Raw genomic sequence first — 19216 nt, forward strand, 5'->3', positions numbered from 1 at the left:
AAGCTTTACGTTGTAATACTTCTGACAGCCAACTTTCTAGCTCCACCCACAACGTACAGCCCCTATCGCATTCCCAGAAAGCATGGATCATACTAGTTTTACACTTACGAAATTTTTTACATTTAGTCTCTTGTATAATACATTGTAAACATTAGTTTATACTAGATTAAGCGTACATTTTCCTTAACTGTAATTTGGTTAGATATGCTCCAACTGTCTGTCCATCTTGGTTCCAATAGTTCATATTTTTTTCTAAGAGCTTGGCAGTTGGATATGCTCGCTGCAAGGTTTTGTATATCTTACCTATCATATGAACATTATTTTCGGACTCAAATATGATTCCCTCGAGGTCGCGCTGATGTCAAAGATTTAAATCTAAGTGTTGTGATATGTTACTTTTAAGTATTAAAGATACTAATGATATCAATACTAGCAATGCTCCGGTTTCCGGCCCACTCCCCACCAGATTTTCCCCAGTCAGTGCTGAGATTGAAACAGGTGATCCTCTCTTACCTTCAGCATCTCCCCGAAGCCCACGTCATCGTCCGGCTGCCCACCGAAGTAGGCATGGTAGTTGAGGCTGCTGTGGAAGTCTCTCCAGGGGTCTCCCTGGGTTTCTTTGAATACACCATCTCTGAAGCCCTCCTCACTGGGCTCCCGGTCAGCTGTGTCTGCAGTGGGGTCTCCCTGGAGGGATGGGACTGTGAGAGGACCTACGGAACTCTTCTGCTGCTGGTCGTAGAATGCTGTCAGGTTACAGATGATGTACTCCAGGTATCTGCAATATCCAGGGCGGGTTACTGGAAAAGCCTTTTGTGACACGCGTGACTTTGACGAAGGTCTTTCTGAATACAGTTTGATTGAGATGAAAATGTGATTGATAGATGAATGTGTTTTTTGTGAGCAATAATTATTGTAAGTGAAAAGTCAGCCAGTGGTCAGCCAGTGTTGTGGTAAAATATTGTGTAAAACAATGAAATTGAAGATGATCTAAAGTTCATTAGCTAGCTAGCCAGCCAGATGTACTGCAATGATTCTGTACATTTTCAGATTAACTGCCAATATGCCAACATTCCATACAATGCAGTCGAGCCACAGACGACAGGACTTAGACAAGTTGTAAATGCAACAAGTACTGATCTTGTATCATATAATAACTCTTCCCAAGAAAACTAAAATGTAGACATTTATGGTCTGTTAACATATGTAAAAACTATATAGTTTATACAGGTTAAATACAAATGTTCTGTATGAATAGCCTCTAAAATAGATTATATGGATTATAAATATTTCAGACTAAAATGTATAATCCGTATAATATATTTTAGTAGCTATTCAAATAAAATTGTATTTTTTACATGCGCCGAATACAAATGTTCTGTATAAATAGCCTCTAAAATGTACGACATAGCCTCTAGTAATTTAATATAAACTCTATTCTAACTCACCCTCGTTTCTTCTTGAGGTTCTTGAAGCCGCAGCAGTGAGAGGGGTAGGTGAGGTCAGCGCTGGTCAGGTGTTTGAAGGTTTTGATTGGCGGAAGCTTCTTGAGGTTCCAGGCGCTGCGGGCCATCAGCTCCCTGAGAGACTCCAGCCCTGCCGTGGGGAGGGACGACACCGCCGTCAGGGACACGTCACTGTTAGGGAAGACAGACATGACAGCTGGAGGTTACTGAGGGCTCATAAAGGGGGTCCTGACTAGAGGTCCACCGACTATGATTTTTCAACGCCGATACCGACTATTGGAGGACCAAAAAAAGCCGCTACCGATTAATCGGCCGATGTTTATACACTGCTCCAAAAAATAAAGGGAACACTAAAATAACACATCCTAGATCTGAATGAATGAAAGATTCTTATTAAATACTTTTTTCTTTACATAGTTGAATGTGCTGACAACAAAATCACACAAAAATGATGAATGGAAATCAAATTTATCAACCCATGGAGGTCTGGATTTGGAGTCACACTCAAAATTAAAGTGGAAAACCACATTACAGGCTGATCCAACTTTGATGTAATGTCCTTAAAACAAGTCAAAATGAGGCTCAATAGTGTGTGTGGCCTCCACGTGCCTGTATGACCTCACTAAAACGACTAGGCATGCTCCTGATGAGGTGGTGGATGGTCTCCTGAGGGATCTCCTCCCAGACCTTCTTGCCACAGCTCGCATTGATGTTCCATCCTGGATGAGCTGCACTACCTGAGCCACTTGTGTGGGTTGTAGACTCCGTCTCATGCTACCACTAGAGTGAAAGCACCACCAGCATTCAAAAGTGACAAAAACAGAACAACTCCTTTATTGGGGGTGTCTTGCTAATTGCCTATAATTTCCACCTGTCTATGACATTTGCACAACAGCATGTGAAATTTATTGTCAATCAGTGTTGCTTCCTAAGTGGTCAGTTTGATTTCACAGAAGTGTGATTGACTTGGAGTTACATTGGGTTGTTTAAGTGTTCCCTTTATTTTTTTGAGCAGTGTATATATATATATATATATATATATATATATATATATATATATATATATATATATATATATATAAATATATAATTGTAATAATGACAATTACAACAATACTGAATGAACACTTTTATTTTAACTTAATATAATACATAATAAAACCTATCTAGTCTCAAATAAATAATGAAACATGTTCAATTTGGATTAAATAATGCAGAAACACAGTGTTGTAGAAGTGCAATATGTGCCATGTAAAAAATGGAATGTTTAATAAGTTCCCTGCTCAGAACATGAGAATATATGAAGGCTGGTGGTTCCTTTTAACATGAGTCTTCAATATTCCCAGGTAAGAAGTATTAGGTTGTAGTTATTATAGGACTATTTCTCTCTATACCATTTGTATTTCATATACCTTTGACTATTGGATGTTCTTATAGGCACTATAGTATTGCCAATCTAATCTCGGGAGTTGATAGGCTTGAAGTCATAAACAGCGCAATGCTTGAAGCACAGCGAAGAGCTGCTGGCAAATGCAGGAAAGTGTTGTTTGAGTTAATGCTTACGAGCCTGCTGCTGCCTACCACCGCTCAGTCAGACTGCTCTATAAAATATCAAATCATAGACTTAATTATAATAAACACACAGAAATAGGAGCCTTAGGGCATTAATATGGTCAAATCCGGAAACTATCATTTCGAAAACAAAACGTTTATTCTTTCAGTGAAATATAGAACCGTTCCGTATTTTATCTAACAGGTGGCATCCTTAAGTCTAAATATTGCTGTTACATTGCACAACCTTAAATGGTATGTCATAATTATGTACAATTCTGGTAAATTAATTACGGTCTTTGTTAGGAAGAAATGGTCTTCACACAGTTCGCAACGAGCCAGGCGGCCCAAACTGCTGCATATACCCTGACTCTGTTGCACAGAACGCAAGAGAAGTGACACAATTTCCCTAGTTAAAATAAATTCATGTTAGCAGGCAATGTTAACTAAATATGGAAGTTTAAAAATGTATAGTTGTGTATTGATTTTAAGAAAGGCATTGGTGTTTATGGTTAGGTACACATTGGTTAAACGACAGTGCTTTTTGCGCGAATGTGCTTGTTAAATCATCACCCGTTTGGCGAAGTAGGCTGTGATTCGATGATAAATTAACAGGCACCTTATCAATTATATGCAACGCAGGACAAGCTAGATAAACGAGTAATATAATCATGTGTAGTTAACTAGTGATTATGTTAAGATTGATAGTTTTTTCTAAGATAAGTTTAATGCTAGCTAGCAACTTACCTTGGCTCCTTGCTGCACTCACGTAACAGGTAGTCAGCCTAACACGCAGTCTCCTCGTGGAGTACAATGTAATCGCCCATAATCGGTGTCCAAAAATGCAGATTACCGATTGTTATGAAAACTTGAAATCTGCCCTAATTAATCGGTCAACCTCTACTCCTAACATGCAGGGTTCATAGAGAGTTAATAAGAGGTCATAACAGTTCACAGTAGTTCATACACAGAGGACAAGTAGAGTTCATACAGAGTTCACTAACAGTAAACAACAGTTCACACCACTGCCAGGAAATGAAGACGACAGCTGGAGGTCACACAGGGTCATAGAGTTTTTATAGCTGGGGTCACACATATTTGGTTCCCTCTAACATGGGAGAGTGTGTGTGTGTCACGCACGTGTGTCTCACATGTGTGTGTCACATGTGTGTGTCAGTGTGGATGCGTGTGTTCAGTGTGTGTGTCAGTGTGTGTGCTTGAGTCAGTTTGTGTCTGTCAGTTTGTGTGTGTGTGTGTGTGTGTGTGCGCGTGCGTAGAAGTGCTGGAATGGTATTCGGAATCATTGGCCAAGATGGTTCATAAACTTCACTAAAGCAGATTACACCTAGTCATAGTTTATGTTTTCCCTGTTTATGACAGCAACACCTCACCTTCTTGTTGTTTTGATATGCATGGCTATATGTTTTGCCCATCCTCCAAATCTAGGATAAACATTTTTGCCAAATGCTTATTTATTCGCCAATTGTTAGACTCGTGACATTTCTGAAATGGAATGCAAAATACCAAACCTACATCTGGTTCCCGCAATAGAGTGTCCACCACTCTTCCATCGTCTTTAACTAATTAAACATTGTCCACCGTCGCCATGACAAAGCCAGAATCTCACCAGGATATTCACAACTACGTTACATCCATTTCTCCTAAAGCATCCCGTGTGATTACCACTACATACAGTGCATTCAGAAAGTATTCAGACCCCTTGACTTTTTCCATATTTTGTTATGTTACAGCCTTATTCTAAAATTGATTACATGGTTTTTCCCCCTCATCACTCTACACAATACCCCATAATGAAACTGAAATATCACATTTACATACTTTAAGTGCTCAGTACTTTGTTGAAGCACCTTCGGCAGCGTTTACAGCCTCAAGTATTCTTGGGTATCACGCTACAAGCTTGGCACACCTGTATTTGGGGAGTCTTTCCCATTCTTCTCTGCAGATCCTCTCAAGCTCTGTCAGTTTGGATGGGGAGCGTCGCTGCACAGCTTTTTTTCAGGTCTCTCCAGAGATGTTCGATCGGGTTCAAGTCTGGGGTCCGGCTGGGCAACTCAAGGACATTCACAGACTTGTCCCGAAGCCATTCCTGCGTTGTTTTGGCTGTGTGCTTAGGGTTGTTGTCCTTTTGGAAGGTGAACCTTCACCCCAGTTTAAGGTCCTGAGCTCTCTTGAACAGGTTTTAATCAAGGAGCTCTCTGTACTTTGCTCCATTCATCTTTCCCATCAGCTTGACTAGTCTCCCAGTCCTTACTGCTGAAAAACATCCCCACAGCATGATACTTTCACCACCATGCTTCACCGTAGGGATGGTGCAAAGTTTCCTCCAGATGTGACGCTTGGTATTCAGGCCAAAGAGTTCAATCTTGGTTTCATCAGACCAGAGAATCTTGTTTCTCATGGCCAGAATCCTGTAGGTGCCCTTTCACAAATTCTAAGCGGGCTGTCATGTGTCTTTTACTGAGGAGTGGCTTCCATCTGGCCACTCTACCACAAAGGCCTGATTGGTGGAGTGCTGTAGAGATGGTTGTCCTTCTGGAAGTTTCTCCCATCTCCATAGAGGAACTCTGGAGCTCTGTCAGAGTGACCATCAGGTTCTTGATCACCTCCCTGACCAAAGCCCTTCTCCCCCGACTGCTCAGGTTGGCCAGGCCAAACTGTTCAGTTAAGAAGAGTCTTGGTGGTTTAAAAATGATGGAGGCCACTGTGATCTTGGGGACCTTCAATGCTGCAGACATGTTTTGGTATCCTTCACCAGATCTGTGCTTCAATACAATCCTGTCTCAGAGCTCTACGGATAATTCCTTCAACCTCATAGCTTGTTTTTAGTTCTGACATGCACTGTCAACTGTGGGACCTTTATATAGACAGGTGTGTGCCTTTCCAAATCATGTCCAATCAATTGAATTAACCACAGGTGGACTTCAATCAAGTTGTAGATACATCTCAAGGATGATCAATGGAAACATGATGCACCTGAGACTCATAGCAAAGGGTCTGAAGACTTATGTAAATAAGATATTCATGTTTTTTTATTTGTAATACATTTGCAAATATTTTTAAAAACCTGCTTTCGTTTTGTAGTTGTGGGGTATTGAGTGATGGTATTTTTGCATTAATTTAATCGATTTTAGAATTAAGGCTGTAACGTGGGTGAGGGACAAAACAAGATGTTTCCTCGTCTTGCATACTAGTTAAATAACTTAAAAGATAAGCCAAACAATGCATTAAATAAACCATTAGACTCTCTCGCTCACACACAAACACACACACACACACACACTGAGCAACACTGGAGAATAACAGTGTGGGTCGAAGACTGGGCCGATTGTCAATCAGAGATGTTTAGGCCATGACCTCATGTGGTTGACCTCACCACTCAGCCAGGACATGGGCCCTGCTCCAATATTTATAGAATAGAACTATTCATCTGTCCTTCCTTTCTTTAAGTAAACATAGAGAAGTGATTTGGATGGGTATAATGATTACTTTCACCAATCCAGGTCAGTGATTATGTCATGGGAGGAAGGGAAGAAGCATTTCTGAAGTATGTGAAACAAGGCCTTAGTCCTGAGAGGGCCATGTAGTCCACCATTCTCCCCGACATGCAACCATCTCAGAGGCAGAAAAAGGGATGGCAATCCTGCTGCTGCTGTCTGCCAGCCAGCCACATCCCAACTCCCCACGCAGTTGCACTTGTTTTATCCTAGCTTGGCAAAATACAGAATAACAATCAAGCATTTTGTCAACAGTGATGACAGTATGGAAACTGGAGTTAGGCTTTCTCCCTACTACATTGACTTTGGTTTGCTGTATGATAAAGTCACTCACAAACATACAGATGTTTTTAGCAACTTCTGTGGTAGCTATTGCAGTTTTGATAGCGCAGTGAAAGTGCGGTAACTGCAGTAGACTGCGGTATTTTGGATGCAGTAACTGCAGTGTGCTGCATTTGATCTGCAGTTATCCTGCACTGTAACTGCAGTTACACTGCAACATTTCTGCAGTAAAGAAAAGTGGTATTTTGGACCCAGTATTTGCAGCATACTGCAGTTATACTGCACTCTAACTACAGTCATACTAGAGTGTACTTCAATCTGACTGCAGTTTGCTGCAAATGCTACGTCCAAAATACCAGAAACTGCAATCATGGGGCCTCCCGAGTGGAGCAGCGGTCTAAGGCACTGCATCACAGTGCTTGAGGCATCACTACAGATCCGGGTTCGATCCCGGGCTGTATCACAACCGGCCGTGATCCGGAGTCCCATAGGGCGGCACCCAATTGGCCCAATGTCGTCCGGGTTTGGGGAGGGTTTGGCCTGGGGGGCTTTACTTGGCTCATCGCACTCTAGCGACTCCTTGTGGCGGTCCAGGCGCCTGCAGGCTGACCTTGATCGTCAGTTGAACAGTGCTTCCTCTGACACATTTGTGCGGCTGGCTTCCGGATTAAGAGGGCAGGTGTTAAGAAAAAAATTATCACTGCCATGCCTACTCCTGCTCCCTCTCTCCCTCTCTCCATGTCGCCGGTCTACCAACCACCGGCCCTGGCAACCTTTATTACGTACACCTGCTCCCCATCATTACGCATACCTGGATCTCATCATCACCTTGATTACCATCCCTTTATTTATCCCTCAGTAGCCTCAGTCATCAGGCAGTATTGGTTTGTTTTCATGTTCAGTAGCATCCCCTGTTTTGTTCATCTGCCTTGCATCATTGTTATAAAACTCTACTTCTGCACCTGCTCCCTGACTCCCTGTGTATACCTGACAATCATTTGTAATATTCTTAGCTAGGCAACCACTTGTTGTTATACTATTGAAATCGAACTTCAGATCATGAACTAGCCTGCTAGCTAGATAAAGAACTAAACAAGCTAGCCAGCTACCTAACCCTGTTTGTCACGGTCTTCCTCCTCTTCATCTGAAGAGGAGAGGCGAGAAGGATCGGAGTACCAATATGCGGCGTGGTCTGTGTTCATCTTGAATTTTAATAAAGAAAACACTGAACACTGAAACACACTATACAAAAACAATAAACAAAATAACGACCGTGAAGCTAATTAGAACTGTGCTGACACAAGCAATCAACATAGACAATCACCCACAAACAAACAGTGCAACCCAGGCTACCTAAGTATGATTCTCAATCAGAGACAACTAATGACACCTGCCTCTGATTGAGAACCATACTAGGCCGAAACATACAAATCCCCAAATCATAGAAAAACAGAGTTTTCATCTGTGTTTTTCGTAGCTGCCTACATATCACCACAGACTGATGCTGGCACTAACACCGCACTCAATGAGCTGTATTCAGCCACAAGTAAACAGGAAAATGCTCATCCTGCTTACAAGCAAAAATTAAAGCAGGAAGCACCAGTGACTCGGTCAATAAAAAAGTGGTCAGATGAAGCAGATACTAAGCTACGGGACTGCTTTGCTAGCACAGACTGGAATATGCTCCGCGATTCTTCCTATGGCATTAAGGAGTACACCACATCAGTCATTGGCTTCATCAATAAGTGCATCGATGACGTTGTCCCCACAGTGACCGTACGTACATACCCCAACCAGAAACCATGGATTACAGGCAACATTCGCACTGAGCTAAAGGCTAGAGCTGCGCTTTCAAGGAGCAGGACTTGAACCTGGAAGCAAATAATAAATCCCACTATGCCTGCCGACGAACCATCAAAGAGTCAACGTTTCAATACAGGACTAAGATCAAATCGTATTACACCAGCTCTGATGCTCGTCGGATGTGGCAGGGCTTGCAAACCATTATAGACTATAAAAGGAAGCACAGCCGAGAGCTGCCCAGCGACACGAGCCTACCAGATGAGCTAAACTAATTCTATGCTCGCTTCGAGGCAAATAACACACGCATGAGAGCACCAGCTGTTCTGGGTTACTGTGTGATCACACTCTTCCCACCCGATGTGAGTAAGATATTTATACACGTCAACATTCACAAGACCGTAGGGCCAGACGGATCAACAGGACGTGCACTGCGAGAATGTGCTGACAAACTGGAAAGTGTCTTCACTGACATTTTCAACCTCTCCCTGTCCAAGTCTGTAATACCATCATGTTTTAAGCAGACCACCATAGTCCCTGTCCCAAGAACACTAAAGTAACCTGCCTAAATGACTACCGACCCGTAGCACTCATGTCTGTGGCCATTAAGTGCTTTCAAAGGCTGGTCATGGCCCACATCAACACCATTATCCCAGAAACCCTAGACCCACTCCAATTTGCATACCACCCCAACAGATCCACAGATGATGCAATCTCTATTGCACTCCACACTGCCCTTTCCCACATGGACAAAAGGAACTCCTATGTGGGAATGCTATTCATTGACTACAGCTCAGCGTTCAACACCATTGTGCCCTCAAAGCTCATCAATAAGCTAAGGGACTAAACACCTCCCTCTGCAACTGGATCCTGCAATTCCTGATGGGCTGCCCCCAGGTGGTAAGGGTGGGTAACAATACATCCTCCACGCTGATCCTCAACACAGGGGCCCCTCAGGGGTGCATGCTCAGTCCCCTCCTGTACTCCCTGTTCACTCATGACTGCACGGTCAGGCTGGCTCCAACAACATCATTAAGTTTGCGATGACATAACAGTGGTTGGCCTGATCACCGACAATGACTAGACAGCCTGTAGGGAGGAGATCATAGACCTGGCCGTTTGGTGCCAGGACAACAACCTTTCCCTCAACGTGATCAAGACAAAGGAGATTATTGTGGACTACAGGAAAAGGAGGACCGAGCACACTCCCATTCTCATCGACGGGACTGTATTAGAGCAGGTTGAGAGCTTCTAGTTCCTTGGTGTCCATATCACCAACAAACTAACATGTTCCAAACACCAAGACAGTCGTGAAGAGGGCACGACAAAACCTATTCCCCCTCAGAAGACTGAAAAGATTTGGCATGGGTCCTCAAAAGGTTCTACAGTTGCACCATCGAGAGCATCCTGACTGGTGCATCACTGCCTGGTATGGCAACTGCTCGGCCTTCGGCTGCAAGGCACTACAGATGGTAGTGTGTACGGCCCAGTGCATCACTGGGGCCAAGCTTCCTGCCATCCAGGACCTCTATACCAGGCGGTGTCAGAGGAAGGCCCTAAAAATTGTCAAAGACTCCAGCCACCCTAGTCATAGACTGTTCACTCTGCTACCGCACGGCAAGCGGTACCGGAGCACCAAGTCTAGGTCCAAGAGGCTTCTAAACAGCTTCTTTCCCCAAGCCATAGGACTCCTGGACATCTAATCAAATGGCTTCCCAGACTATTTGCATTGCCCCCCCCCTTCTACATTGCTGCTACTCTGTTATTATCTATGCATAGTCACTTTATTAGTAACTCCATATTAACTCAATTATTCTATTTTGTAATTTTAAACTGCATTGTTGGTTATTTCACAAGGTCAAATGTTGTATTCGGCGCATGTGACTAATACAATTGAATTTGATTATCATCATTTTCACAATATTATTCCAACCTCATAGTGTGGAAATATATATAAAACACAGGAGAAAAAAAAACACATTTTTGACTGCACTGGGCCTTTAAGCTGATTTTTAAAAATGATTTACTAATTTAGATATTGACTAATAATAATAATCTGATAACATTATACTCCAACAAACTTTTTCTGTAAAAGTTCAAAGCATAAACCACATATCATTGTATAACTATTTTGATTAATCCAACATTATTGGATCTTGATTCCCTTTAACAAAAAATGACAAATGGTTGACATTTAAAACTGGAACATTGGATACAGTTTAAAGTCGGAAGTTCACATATACTTAGGTTGGAGTCATTAAAACTCATTTTTCAACCACTCCACAAATGTATTGCTAATCAAACTATAGTTTTGGCAAGTCGGTTAGGACATCTACTCTGTGCATGACAAAGGTAATTTTTCCAACGATTGTTTACAAACAGATTATTTCACTTATAATTCACTGTATCACAATTCCAGTGGGTCAGAATTGTGCACACGATAAGCTGACTGTGCCTTTAAAAAGCTTGAAAAATTCCAGAAAAGAATGTCATGGCTTTAGAATCTTCTGATAGGCTAGGTGTACCTGTGGATGTATTTCAAGGCCTACCTTAAAACTCAGTGCCTCTTTGCTTTACATCATGGGAAAATCAAAAGAAATCATCCAAGACCTCAGAAAAACAATTGTAGACCTCCACAAGTCTGGTTCATCCTTGGGAGCAATTTCCAAACACCTGAAGGTACCACGTTCATCTGTACAAACAATAGTATGCAAGTTTAAACACCATGAGACCACGCAGCCGTCATACCACTCAGGAAGGAGACGTGTTCTGTCTCCTAGAGATGAACGTACTTTGGTGCGAAAAGTGCAAATCAATCCCAGAACAACAGGGACCTTGTGAAGATGCTGGAGGAAACAGGTACAAAAGTATCTATATCCACAGAAAAACGTGTCCTATATTGACATCACCAGAAAGACCGCTCAGCAAGGAAGAAGCCACTGCTCCAAAGCCGCCAGACTACGGTTTCAAACTGCACATGGGGACAAAGATCGTACTTTTTGGAGAAATGTCCTCTGGTCTGATGAAACAAAAATATAACTGTTTGGCCATAATGACCATCGTTATGTTTGGAGGAAAAAGGGGAGGCTTGCAAGCTGAAGAATACCATCCCAATCGTGAAGCACGTGGGTGGCAGCATCATGTTGTGGGGGTGCTTCGCTGCAGGAGGGACTGGTGCACTTCATAAAATAGATGGCATCATGAGGGCTTAAGGACAACAAAGTCAAGGTATTGGAGTGGCCATCACAAAGCCCTGACCTCAATCCTACAGACAACTTGTGGGCAGAACTGAAAAAGTGTGTGCGAGCAAGGAGGCCTATAAACCTGACTCAGTTACACCAGCTCTGTCAGGAAGAATGGGCCAAAATTCAGCCAACTTATTGTGGGAAGCTTGTGGAAGGCTATCTGAAACACTTGACCCAAGTTAAACCATTTAAAGGCAATGCTACCAAATACTAATTGAGTATATGTAAACTTCTGACCCACTGGGAATGTGATGAAAGAAATAAAAGCTGAAATAAATCATTCTCTCTACAATTATTTCACATTCTTAAAATAAAGTGGTGATCCTAACTGACCTAAGACAGGGAATTTTTACTAGGTTTAAATGTCAGGAATTGTGAAAAACTGAGTTTAAATGTATTTGGCTAAGGTGTATGTAAACTTCCGACTTCAACTGTACATGACATTTGTACCAGTCCACCAATCTGTCAAAGGCGTTTGAGCGATTAACATCAGATTTTAACTGAAAGTGTTGGGCAATGCAGTGAGAGATACATTTCTGTCCAGCGCTCACCTGAAAAAGAACGAATGAACTGGTTAAGTAAAGGAAAGGTACATCCCTGGTTAAATAAAGTAAGGGTACATCCCTGGTTAAATAAAGTAAGGGTACATCCCTGGTTAAATAAAGTAAGGGTACATCCCTGGTTAAATAAAGTAAGGGTACATCCCTGGTTAAATAAAGTAAGGGTACATCCCTGGTTAAATAAAGTAAGGGTACATCCCTGGTTAAATAAAGTAAGGGTACATCCCTGGTTAAATAAAGTAAGGGTACATCCCTGGTTAAATAAAGTAAGGGTACATCCCTGGTTAAATAAAAAGGAATGGGATTTCCTTGGTTAAATAAAGGACTAATTCATACTCACAGAAGAATTGGGCCACTGACAGTGCCAGAAAACATATTTTCATCCATCCTGGTCAGACGCCTGTTTCTATGGAGGTACCTGGAGAGAGAACACACACACATGGGCACGCACGCAAAAGCAGACACGCGCAAGAATATAACCGACACACTTCAATCACTGTAATCATCCTGATAGCTCAAAAACACCTAATATTTTCACCGCTTTCTAAAGCAACACTGACTTCGGATGGATCAGATCTTATCCTGAGTGTTGTTTTAAATTAGCCATCGGAGAAGATACTTCAGAAACATACTGTAGAATCCCTACATGATAATAAACGTGTGGGGGGAGTGTTTGTCTTGGTATAACAGGGATCAAACACACACTCCAGGATCATTTCTCTCTCTGAGCGCACTCCTGCCAACACAAACAGCAGTGTGGTAAGACTAAAGTGACTGCCCATTGGTTTAATTACAACTCCATAAGGACCAGCTAGGGTTGACTTGGGGTAAATGGAGGGATAGAGGGATGAGAGGGTCAGAGACATATTAATGTTTCATATCCTGACTGGAAAGGGGACAGAGAGGTGACCAAAAGGAAGAGGGGAGTTGAAATTGTGACAGAAAGCAGTGCTTGGTTTAATCCCCATTTCAGAACTTTGTGATTTCCACACTTAATGAGAAGTGCTCTCTATATAAAACAAGGTATTATTAAAACTTCATTCAATGCAAATCCAGGTCAGTCCCCAGTAAAATGAAATCTACATTTAAAAACAAGACCCTATATAGTGTTTTCTCCCTTGGTAAAATAGCAGTCTGAGTATCAGCCTCTTCAGCTAACATTACACTCCTTAGCTAGGCAAGTTGTTGTATTTTCAGGCTTAAAACTAAGACAATCTGTGGTTGGAATTGTAGTATGTATTTAGTTTGGGAATGTAACCTTAAACTAGCGACTTTTGTCATACTGGTTTCCTCTGGACTAACAAAAAATGGTTGCTTAGCAACTGGATACCAACAGTGTTCTGTGGAGAGAGAAAATTGTGAGAGTTCCAATATTTGCAGGATAGCTGTGAGGGTGATCAAAATCAGGATCCACTGTTCTACTCAAGCTCATTAATGATAGACTGTTAATATTTGAAGATGGCAGAAAGGCCAGTATCTTTGGCACAGGAGTACATGGAGTGGATTATCTAAAGCACAGGTGTCAAACTTATTCCACAGAACGCCAAGTGTCTGTGGGTGTCTCCTCCCTTGTACTTGGTTGATGAATTAAGTTCCCTAATTAATAATTGAAACTAAAAAACTAAAACCTGCAGACACTAGGCCCTCCGTGGAATGCGTTTGACGCCCCTGTTCTAAAGAGACTGGTACCCAGGCTAGGGAAATAGAGGTCATTTGATGATTTGATGCAGACTTCCTGAAATCACCTTCCTAAAATATCCTATTTATCCCATGAGAACTAGAGCTTCCTAACCAAGGCTGGGGATAATCTCACTCTAAACACGTCGGAGAGCACTAGTTCAGATGTAGCCGTGATCTGAGAGAACTAGTTCAGATGTAGCCGTGATCTGAGAGAACTAGTTCAGATGTAGCCGTGATCTGAGAGAACTAGTTCAGGTGTGGCCGTGATCTGAGAGAACTAGTTCAGATGTAGCCGTGATCTGAGAGAACTAGTTCAGATGTAGCCGTGATCTGAGAGAACTAGTTCAGATGTAGCCGTGATCTGAGAGTACTAGTTCAGATGTAGCCGTGATCTGAGAGTACTAGTTCAGATGTAGCCGTGATCTGAGAGAACTAGTTCAGATGTAGCCGTGATCTGAGAGTACTAGTTCAGATGTAGCCGTGATCTGAGAGAACTAGTTCAGATGTGGCCGTGATCTGAGAGAACTAGTTCAGATGTGGCAGTGATCTGAGAGTACTAGTTCAGATGTGGCCGTGATCTGAGAGAACTAGTTCAGATGTGGCCGTGATCTGAGAGAACTAGTTCAGATGTGGCAGTGATCCTACTACTTGTGTAGGGTAATAGTGTAATTTTGAGTAAGGAAATATACATGCCAGAAATAAAAAATAGTTTACTCATGTCAAAATATTAAATAACATAATTTTGTTATACGGAGATAACAAAACTTGCCAAAAAGCTGCTGTGTTGTTTAATAAGGTACATATAACCAGGTCAAAAATCCAGACCTACAGGAAAGGTTCCCAATGCTCCCATGTAGGGAAATAGAGCCTATGGGAAGAGCCCTGTGTCTTCAGGATATTCGATGTGGGAGAGTGTGAAATGTGGGGAGCCGGATGTCCAAATAGGCTACACATTAGCTATATATGTCTGGAAAACATTTTATTACAGGTAAGACATTTAACTTGTTTAGTAGAGTCCGTTAGTAACTCCACTCACTACTTCTATAGTCCATTTGTTTGCGTTGTTGGTCTTGGCTAGCTTAATGTTCTGGTTGGTAGCTAGCTAGCCCTCATTTATTCACCTGGCTGCTAGCACGTTATAAAAAAGGGGCATGAGGGAAGCCCTACAATATTATGTTTTTCTAAGTAGTGAGAAAACTCTGGAGCATCTTTAGACATGTTGTACTTTTATTAAATTAAGTTTTGTAATTGACTAAAACAAGCAGACATCAAGAAAACTGCATGGTCAAGTATTTGCTGTGAGCCAATGGGTAACCTAGGTAACAACGTTACCGCAACGTTCTATCTAGTACTGACTGGGACTATTCTATTCCATATTGTATATTCTATTCTATTCCATTCTATTCTATTCTACTGTTTTAATGATAAGCTAAATGACTTACACAGCATCTAGTTTGGTCCCGTTGAAAGCATGATGTTGGATGTCTGTGAAGCCATTACTGTACAGCATCCTGTAAGAGAACAACATTAGAAAACATTCATAAAGGTGAATTTTTAACTGACGTAATCACTGGGTAATTGAGTTATTAGGCACTAACCCACTGACTAACTTTCAATCTGTTTCTGGTTGTACAAGTCACATTAAAATCAGTAATATCAGTGATACAGTAGGTGGTGAACAACATGCGTACTTTTGTGCTGAGGGATTTGCCTGTGTATGCAATTTAGTGACCAAAATCACCACAACATTTTCAATATTATTTTCTCCCCTTCAAAACCGAACTACTTAGCTGTAGGAGCTTGTTGTCTCCTGTATCTCTTTTCCAATGTGACCAATGTGCTCATAGCTTTGACATCTAATGTAATGGTAGTTTCTCTCCGGAAACCCTCTCTGGGCTGGCCACAGCACACTCTGAGACTGCAAGTGAGGGTAATGTAATGGCCTATCCCTTATAGTGACAACACCAGTGAAACACTAGAACCAGGGCTGTGTACTCACACTGTCAGCACTTGGTTGGTAATACCGCGGAATGAGTTGGCTGGGACCTCAGAGATATAAGGATGATCAGTGATCTCACTGTCAGGAGAAACAAGAGGAAATATAGAAAACCTCGTCAGAGTGGGAAATAGCTACGTACATCTCCTGGCACTATAGTAACCACTGACACAAGACTAACCAAGGCATATTGGGTTGAAAAACCTCCCTACTACTGAAGAAAGGAGGTTTTGAGTGTGGGATTTTATATATAGAATACTATGGTCGGTGGATTGTAATATATTTGTAAGACCTGAGTGACAAATAACAAAAAGTTCTGCCTACTAGTTTTCTTACAGTATGAAGTTCATGTCATCTGAGTGAATGTTGGTGAGATCAGGGAAGATGGTGAGGCCAGTATTGAAAATACCCCTAGAAGGAACCAAAAAAAAAGAAGACTTAAATAAATATAATTGATCAATTATGGGTCCTTTGTCCAAGCCAAATATTTGGAGACAAGTCTCATCTCTTGCATCTTGTGTTAAAGTAGCATTATCTGTGGTTAGGAGGACTCACAATAGCGTTTTCAATGCTGTCAGAATGATGCTTTTAATACATTGTATATGATGTCTAAAGGTGCTCACAGGTATTTCAGGTTTGGAAGGTTTTTAAATGCTTCTGGATCTATGTATGACAGACTCCTCGCATTCCGGATCTCTCTGAAATGGAAAACACAAAATGCTTAACCTTTTACTGCAGTGGGCTAAATCAGGCTCACACAGAGTGTTTCTTGGTGGTCTAAAACAAATCTACTGTGAAACAAATCACACACATGGTTATGGGCTTTAAAAAAAGAAGACACCTGTACCATGTCAGACAGAGTTAAAATGTATTTAATTTGGAGTTTGCATCCCAATATTACACTTTATATACATCACAGAAGACTGAAAAATATGAGAAAAAAAAATTGTCACCATGTTTTCAGCGTAAAATAAATAAATGTTTATTAATTATGAAAACTATTAATGAATCAAATGTTATTGGGCACATACACACATTTAGCAGATGTTATTGGGCACATACACATATTTAGCAGATGTTATTGCGTGTGAAGCGAATAATAATAATATTCCACCCATGAGCCCACTAGATCATTTGACTGCAGGAAAGGGATAGCTACACACACACACTCGTAAGTGAACGACAAGGTAAACGTAATGTTTTCCAATTTGCGATGTATTTCTGTGTATTTTAGGATTACAGAGATACTTTGGGATGTTGGCAAAGAGTCAGATAAACTTGTGGATACCATTTTTATGTCTATGTGTCCAGTAAGAAATAAGTTAGAGGTAGTTGCGCTAAAGCTAGCAAGATACCCATAGACGTCTAGCCATTGCGCAAATGCTAGTTAGCATTGGCCCTCAAAACGACCTCTAATTTCCTTCATACTGGACACAGAGATATGAAATGGTTTCCACAAGTTCATCTGACTCTGGGGAAGTAGATGGAATCCTGAAGTATCCCTTTAAGTGCTAATACATTCTTTGCATTGCTCAGTAATTTAGCATACCTTTGCATCACAGAACATACTGTATATCACATACATCGAGGTGATACAAGGGTTTGATTAATTTCCAACAGTCCATCACAACTTCCCTTCATGCTGTCTAAAGGTCAGGACCGTGCTTTAGGTTCACGCGCACGCACACACCCTAACCCAGGGATACCGATATATATATATATATATAGCAGATGTCATCTCAAAAGCCACTTAGCTAATATGCTTCTCTAGAGCAATCAATCTTCAGACCTCAATCAATCTTCAGACCTTATGAAATGTTGTTGTCAACGACAAACTGGTTATGGAAACGATGTTGGGTAACAGAAAGTCTGTTGAGGATGCACTGTAATAAAATATATTTAAAAAAACGAGTTGTTTCACCTAAATATTATTTAGTATTTGGTATTTTATTAGGATCCCCATTAGCTGCAGCAAAAGCAGCAGCTACTCTTCCTGGGGTCCACACAAAACATGACATAATACAGAACATTAATAGACAAGAACAGCTCAAGGACTGAACTACATCAACTAAAATGTTGCTGTTTTTTTTTGTTTTTTTTTTTACAAAAAAGGGACACAGCCTACATCAATTCCAATACATACACAAACTATCTAGGTCAAATAGGGGAGAGGTGTTGAAACCAGGTTTGCTGTTCATTTGAGCAATATGAGATGGAACAGTTCCATGCAATAATGGTTCTATATAATACTGTACGCTTTCTTGAATTTCTTCTGGATTTGGGTGGGGTAAATGTGTCTGTCAGAGCTTTGTGTAAGTTGAGTATGCAAACTTTTTGGGATTTTCAACACATTCATGTTTCTTATAAAAATATGCAGCCGGTCTCTTCTCAACTCCAAGCCAAGAGAGTCGGTCTCTTCTCAACTCCAAGCCAAGAGAGCCGGTCTCTTCTCAACTCCAAGCCAAGAGAGCCGGTCTCTTCTCAACTCCAAGCCAAGAGAGCCGGTCTCTTCTCAACTCCAAGCCAAGAGAGCCGGTCTCTTCTCAACTCCAAGCCAAGAGAGCCGGTCTCTTCTCAACTCCAAGCCAAGAGAGTCGGTCTCTTCTCAACTCTAAGCCAAGAGAGTCGGTCAGTATTTATAGTAGCCCTCTGGTTACACTTCCGATCAAACCGGTAAGTGTATATCAGCCCTCTGATTACAAATTTAGAGCAAGACGTGCTGCTCTGTTCTGGGACAGCTTCATCTTAACTAGATCTTTCCTTGCAGCACTCGACCATACAATAATCAAGATTAGACTAAGCTAGAGCCTGCTTTTTGGAATGTGGTGTCAAAAAGGCAGAGAAGCTATTTTTTTAAAGACAGACCTCTCCCCATCTTTACATCCATTAAATCAATTTTTTTTTACCATTACAGTTTACAATCTAAGGTAACACCAAGTAATTTAGTCTCTTCAACTTGTTCAACAGCCACACCATTCATTACCAGATTCAGCTGAGGTCTAGAACTTAAGGAATGATTTGTACCAAATGCAATGCTCTTAGTTTTAGAGATTTTTAGGACCCGTTTATTAATGGCCACCCATTCCAAAATAGACTGCAACTATTTGTTAAGGGTTTCAGT

General features: G+C 41.4%; 1 protein-coding gene across 1 annotated transcript in view; it reads right to left on the bottom strand.

Moving 5' to 3' along the window:
• Nucleotides 1-19216, bottom strand: part of LOC110522565 (thyrotropin receptor) — a 38125-nt gene that overhangs the window by 8288 nt on the left and 10621 nt on the right. Inside the window, exons 4-10 of the mRNA XM_021601022.3 lie at nt 16719-16793; nt 16432-16506; nt 16099-16176; nt 15542-15610; nt 12760-12837; nt 1449-1637; nt 514-778 (exon numbers count right to left, since the gene is read on the bottom strand). Of these exons, the coding sequence (XP_021456697.3) occupies nt 514-778; nt 1449-1637; nt 12760-12837; nt 15542-15610; nt 16099-16176; nt 16432-16506; nt 16719-16793 (829 nt within the window). The remainder of the gene's footprint in view (nt 1-513; nt 779-1448; nt 1638-12759; nt 12838-15541; nt 15611-16098; nt 16177-16431; nt 16507-16718; nt 16794-19216) is intronic.

The sequence above is a fragment of the Oncorhynchus mykiss genome, chromosome 4 (genome assembly GCF_057628025.1).
Source record: "Oncorhynchus mykiss isolate SJ-2025 chromosome 4, ASM5762802v1, whole genome shotgun sequence".
Lineage (NCBI taxonomy): Eukaryota > Metazoa > Chordata > Actinopteri > Salmoniformes > Salmonidae > Oncorhynchus > Oncorhynchus mykiss.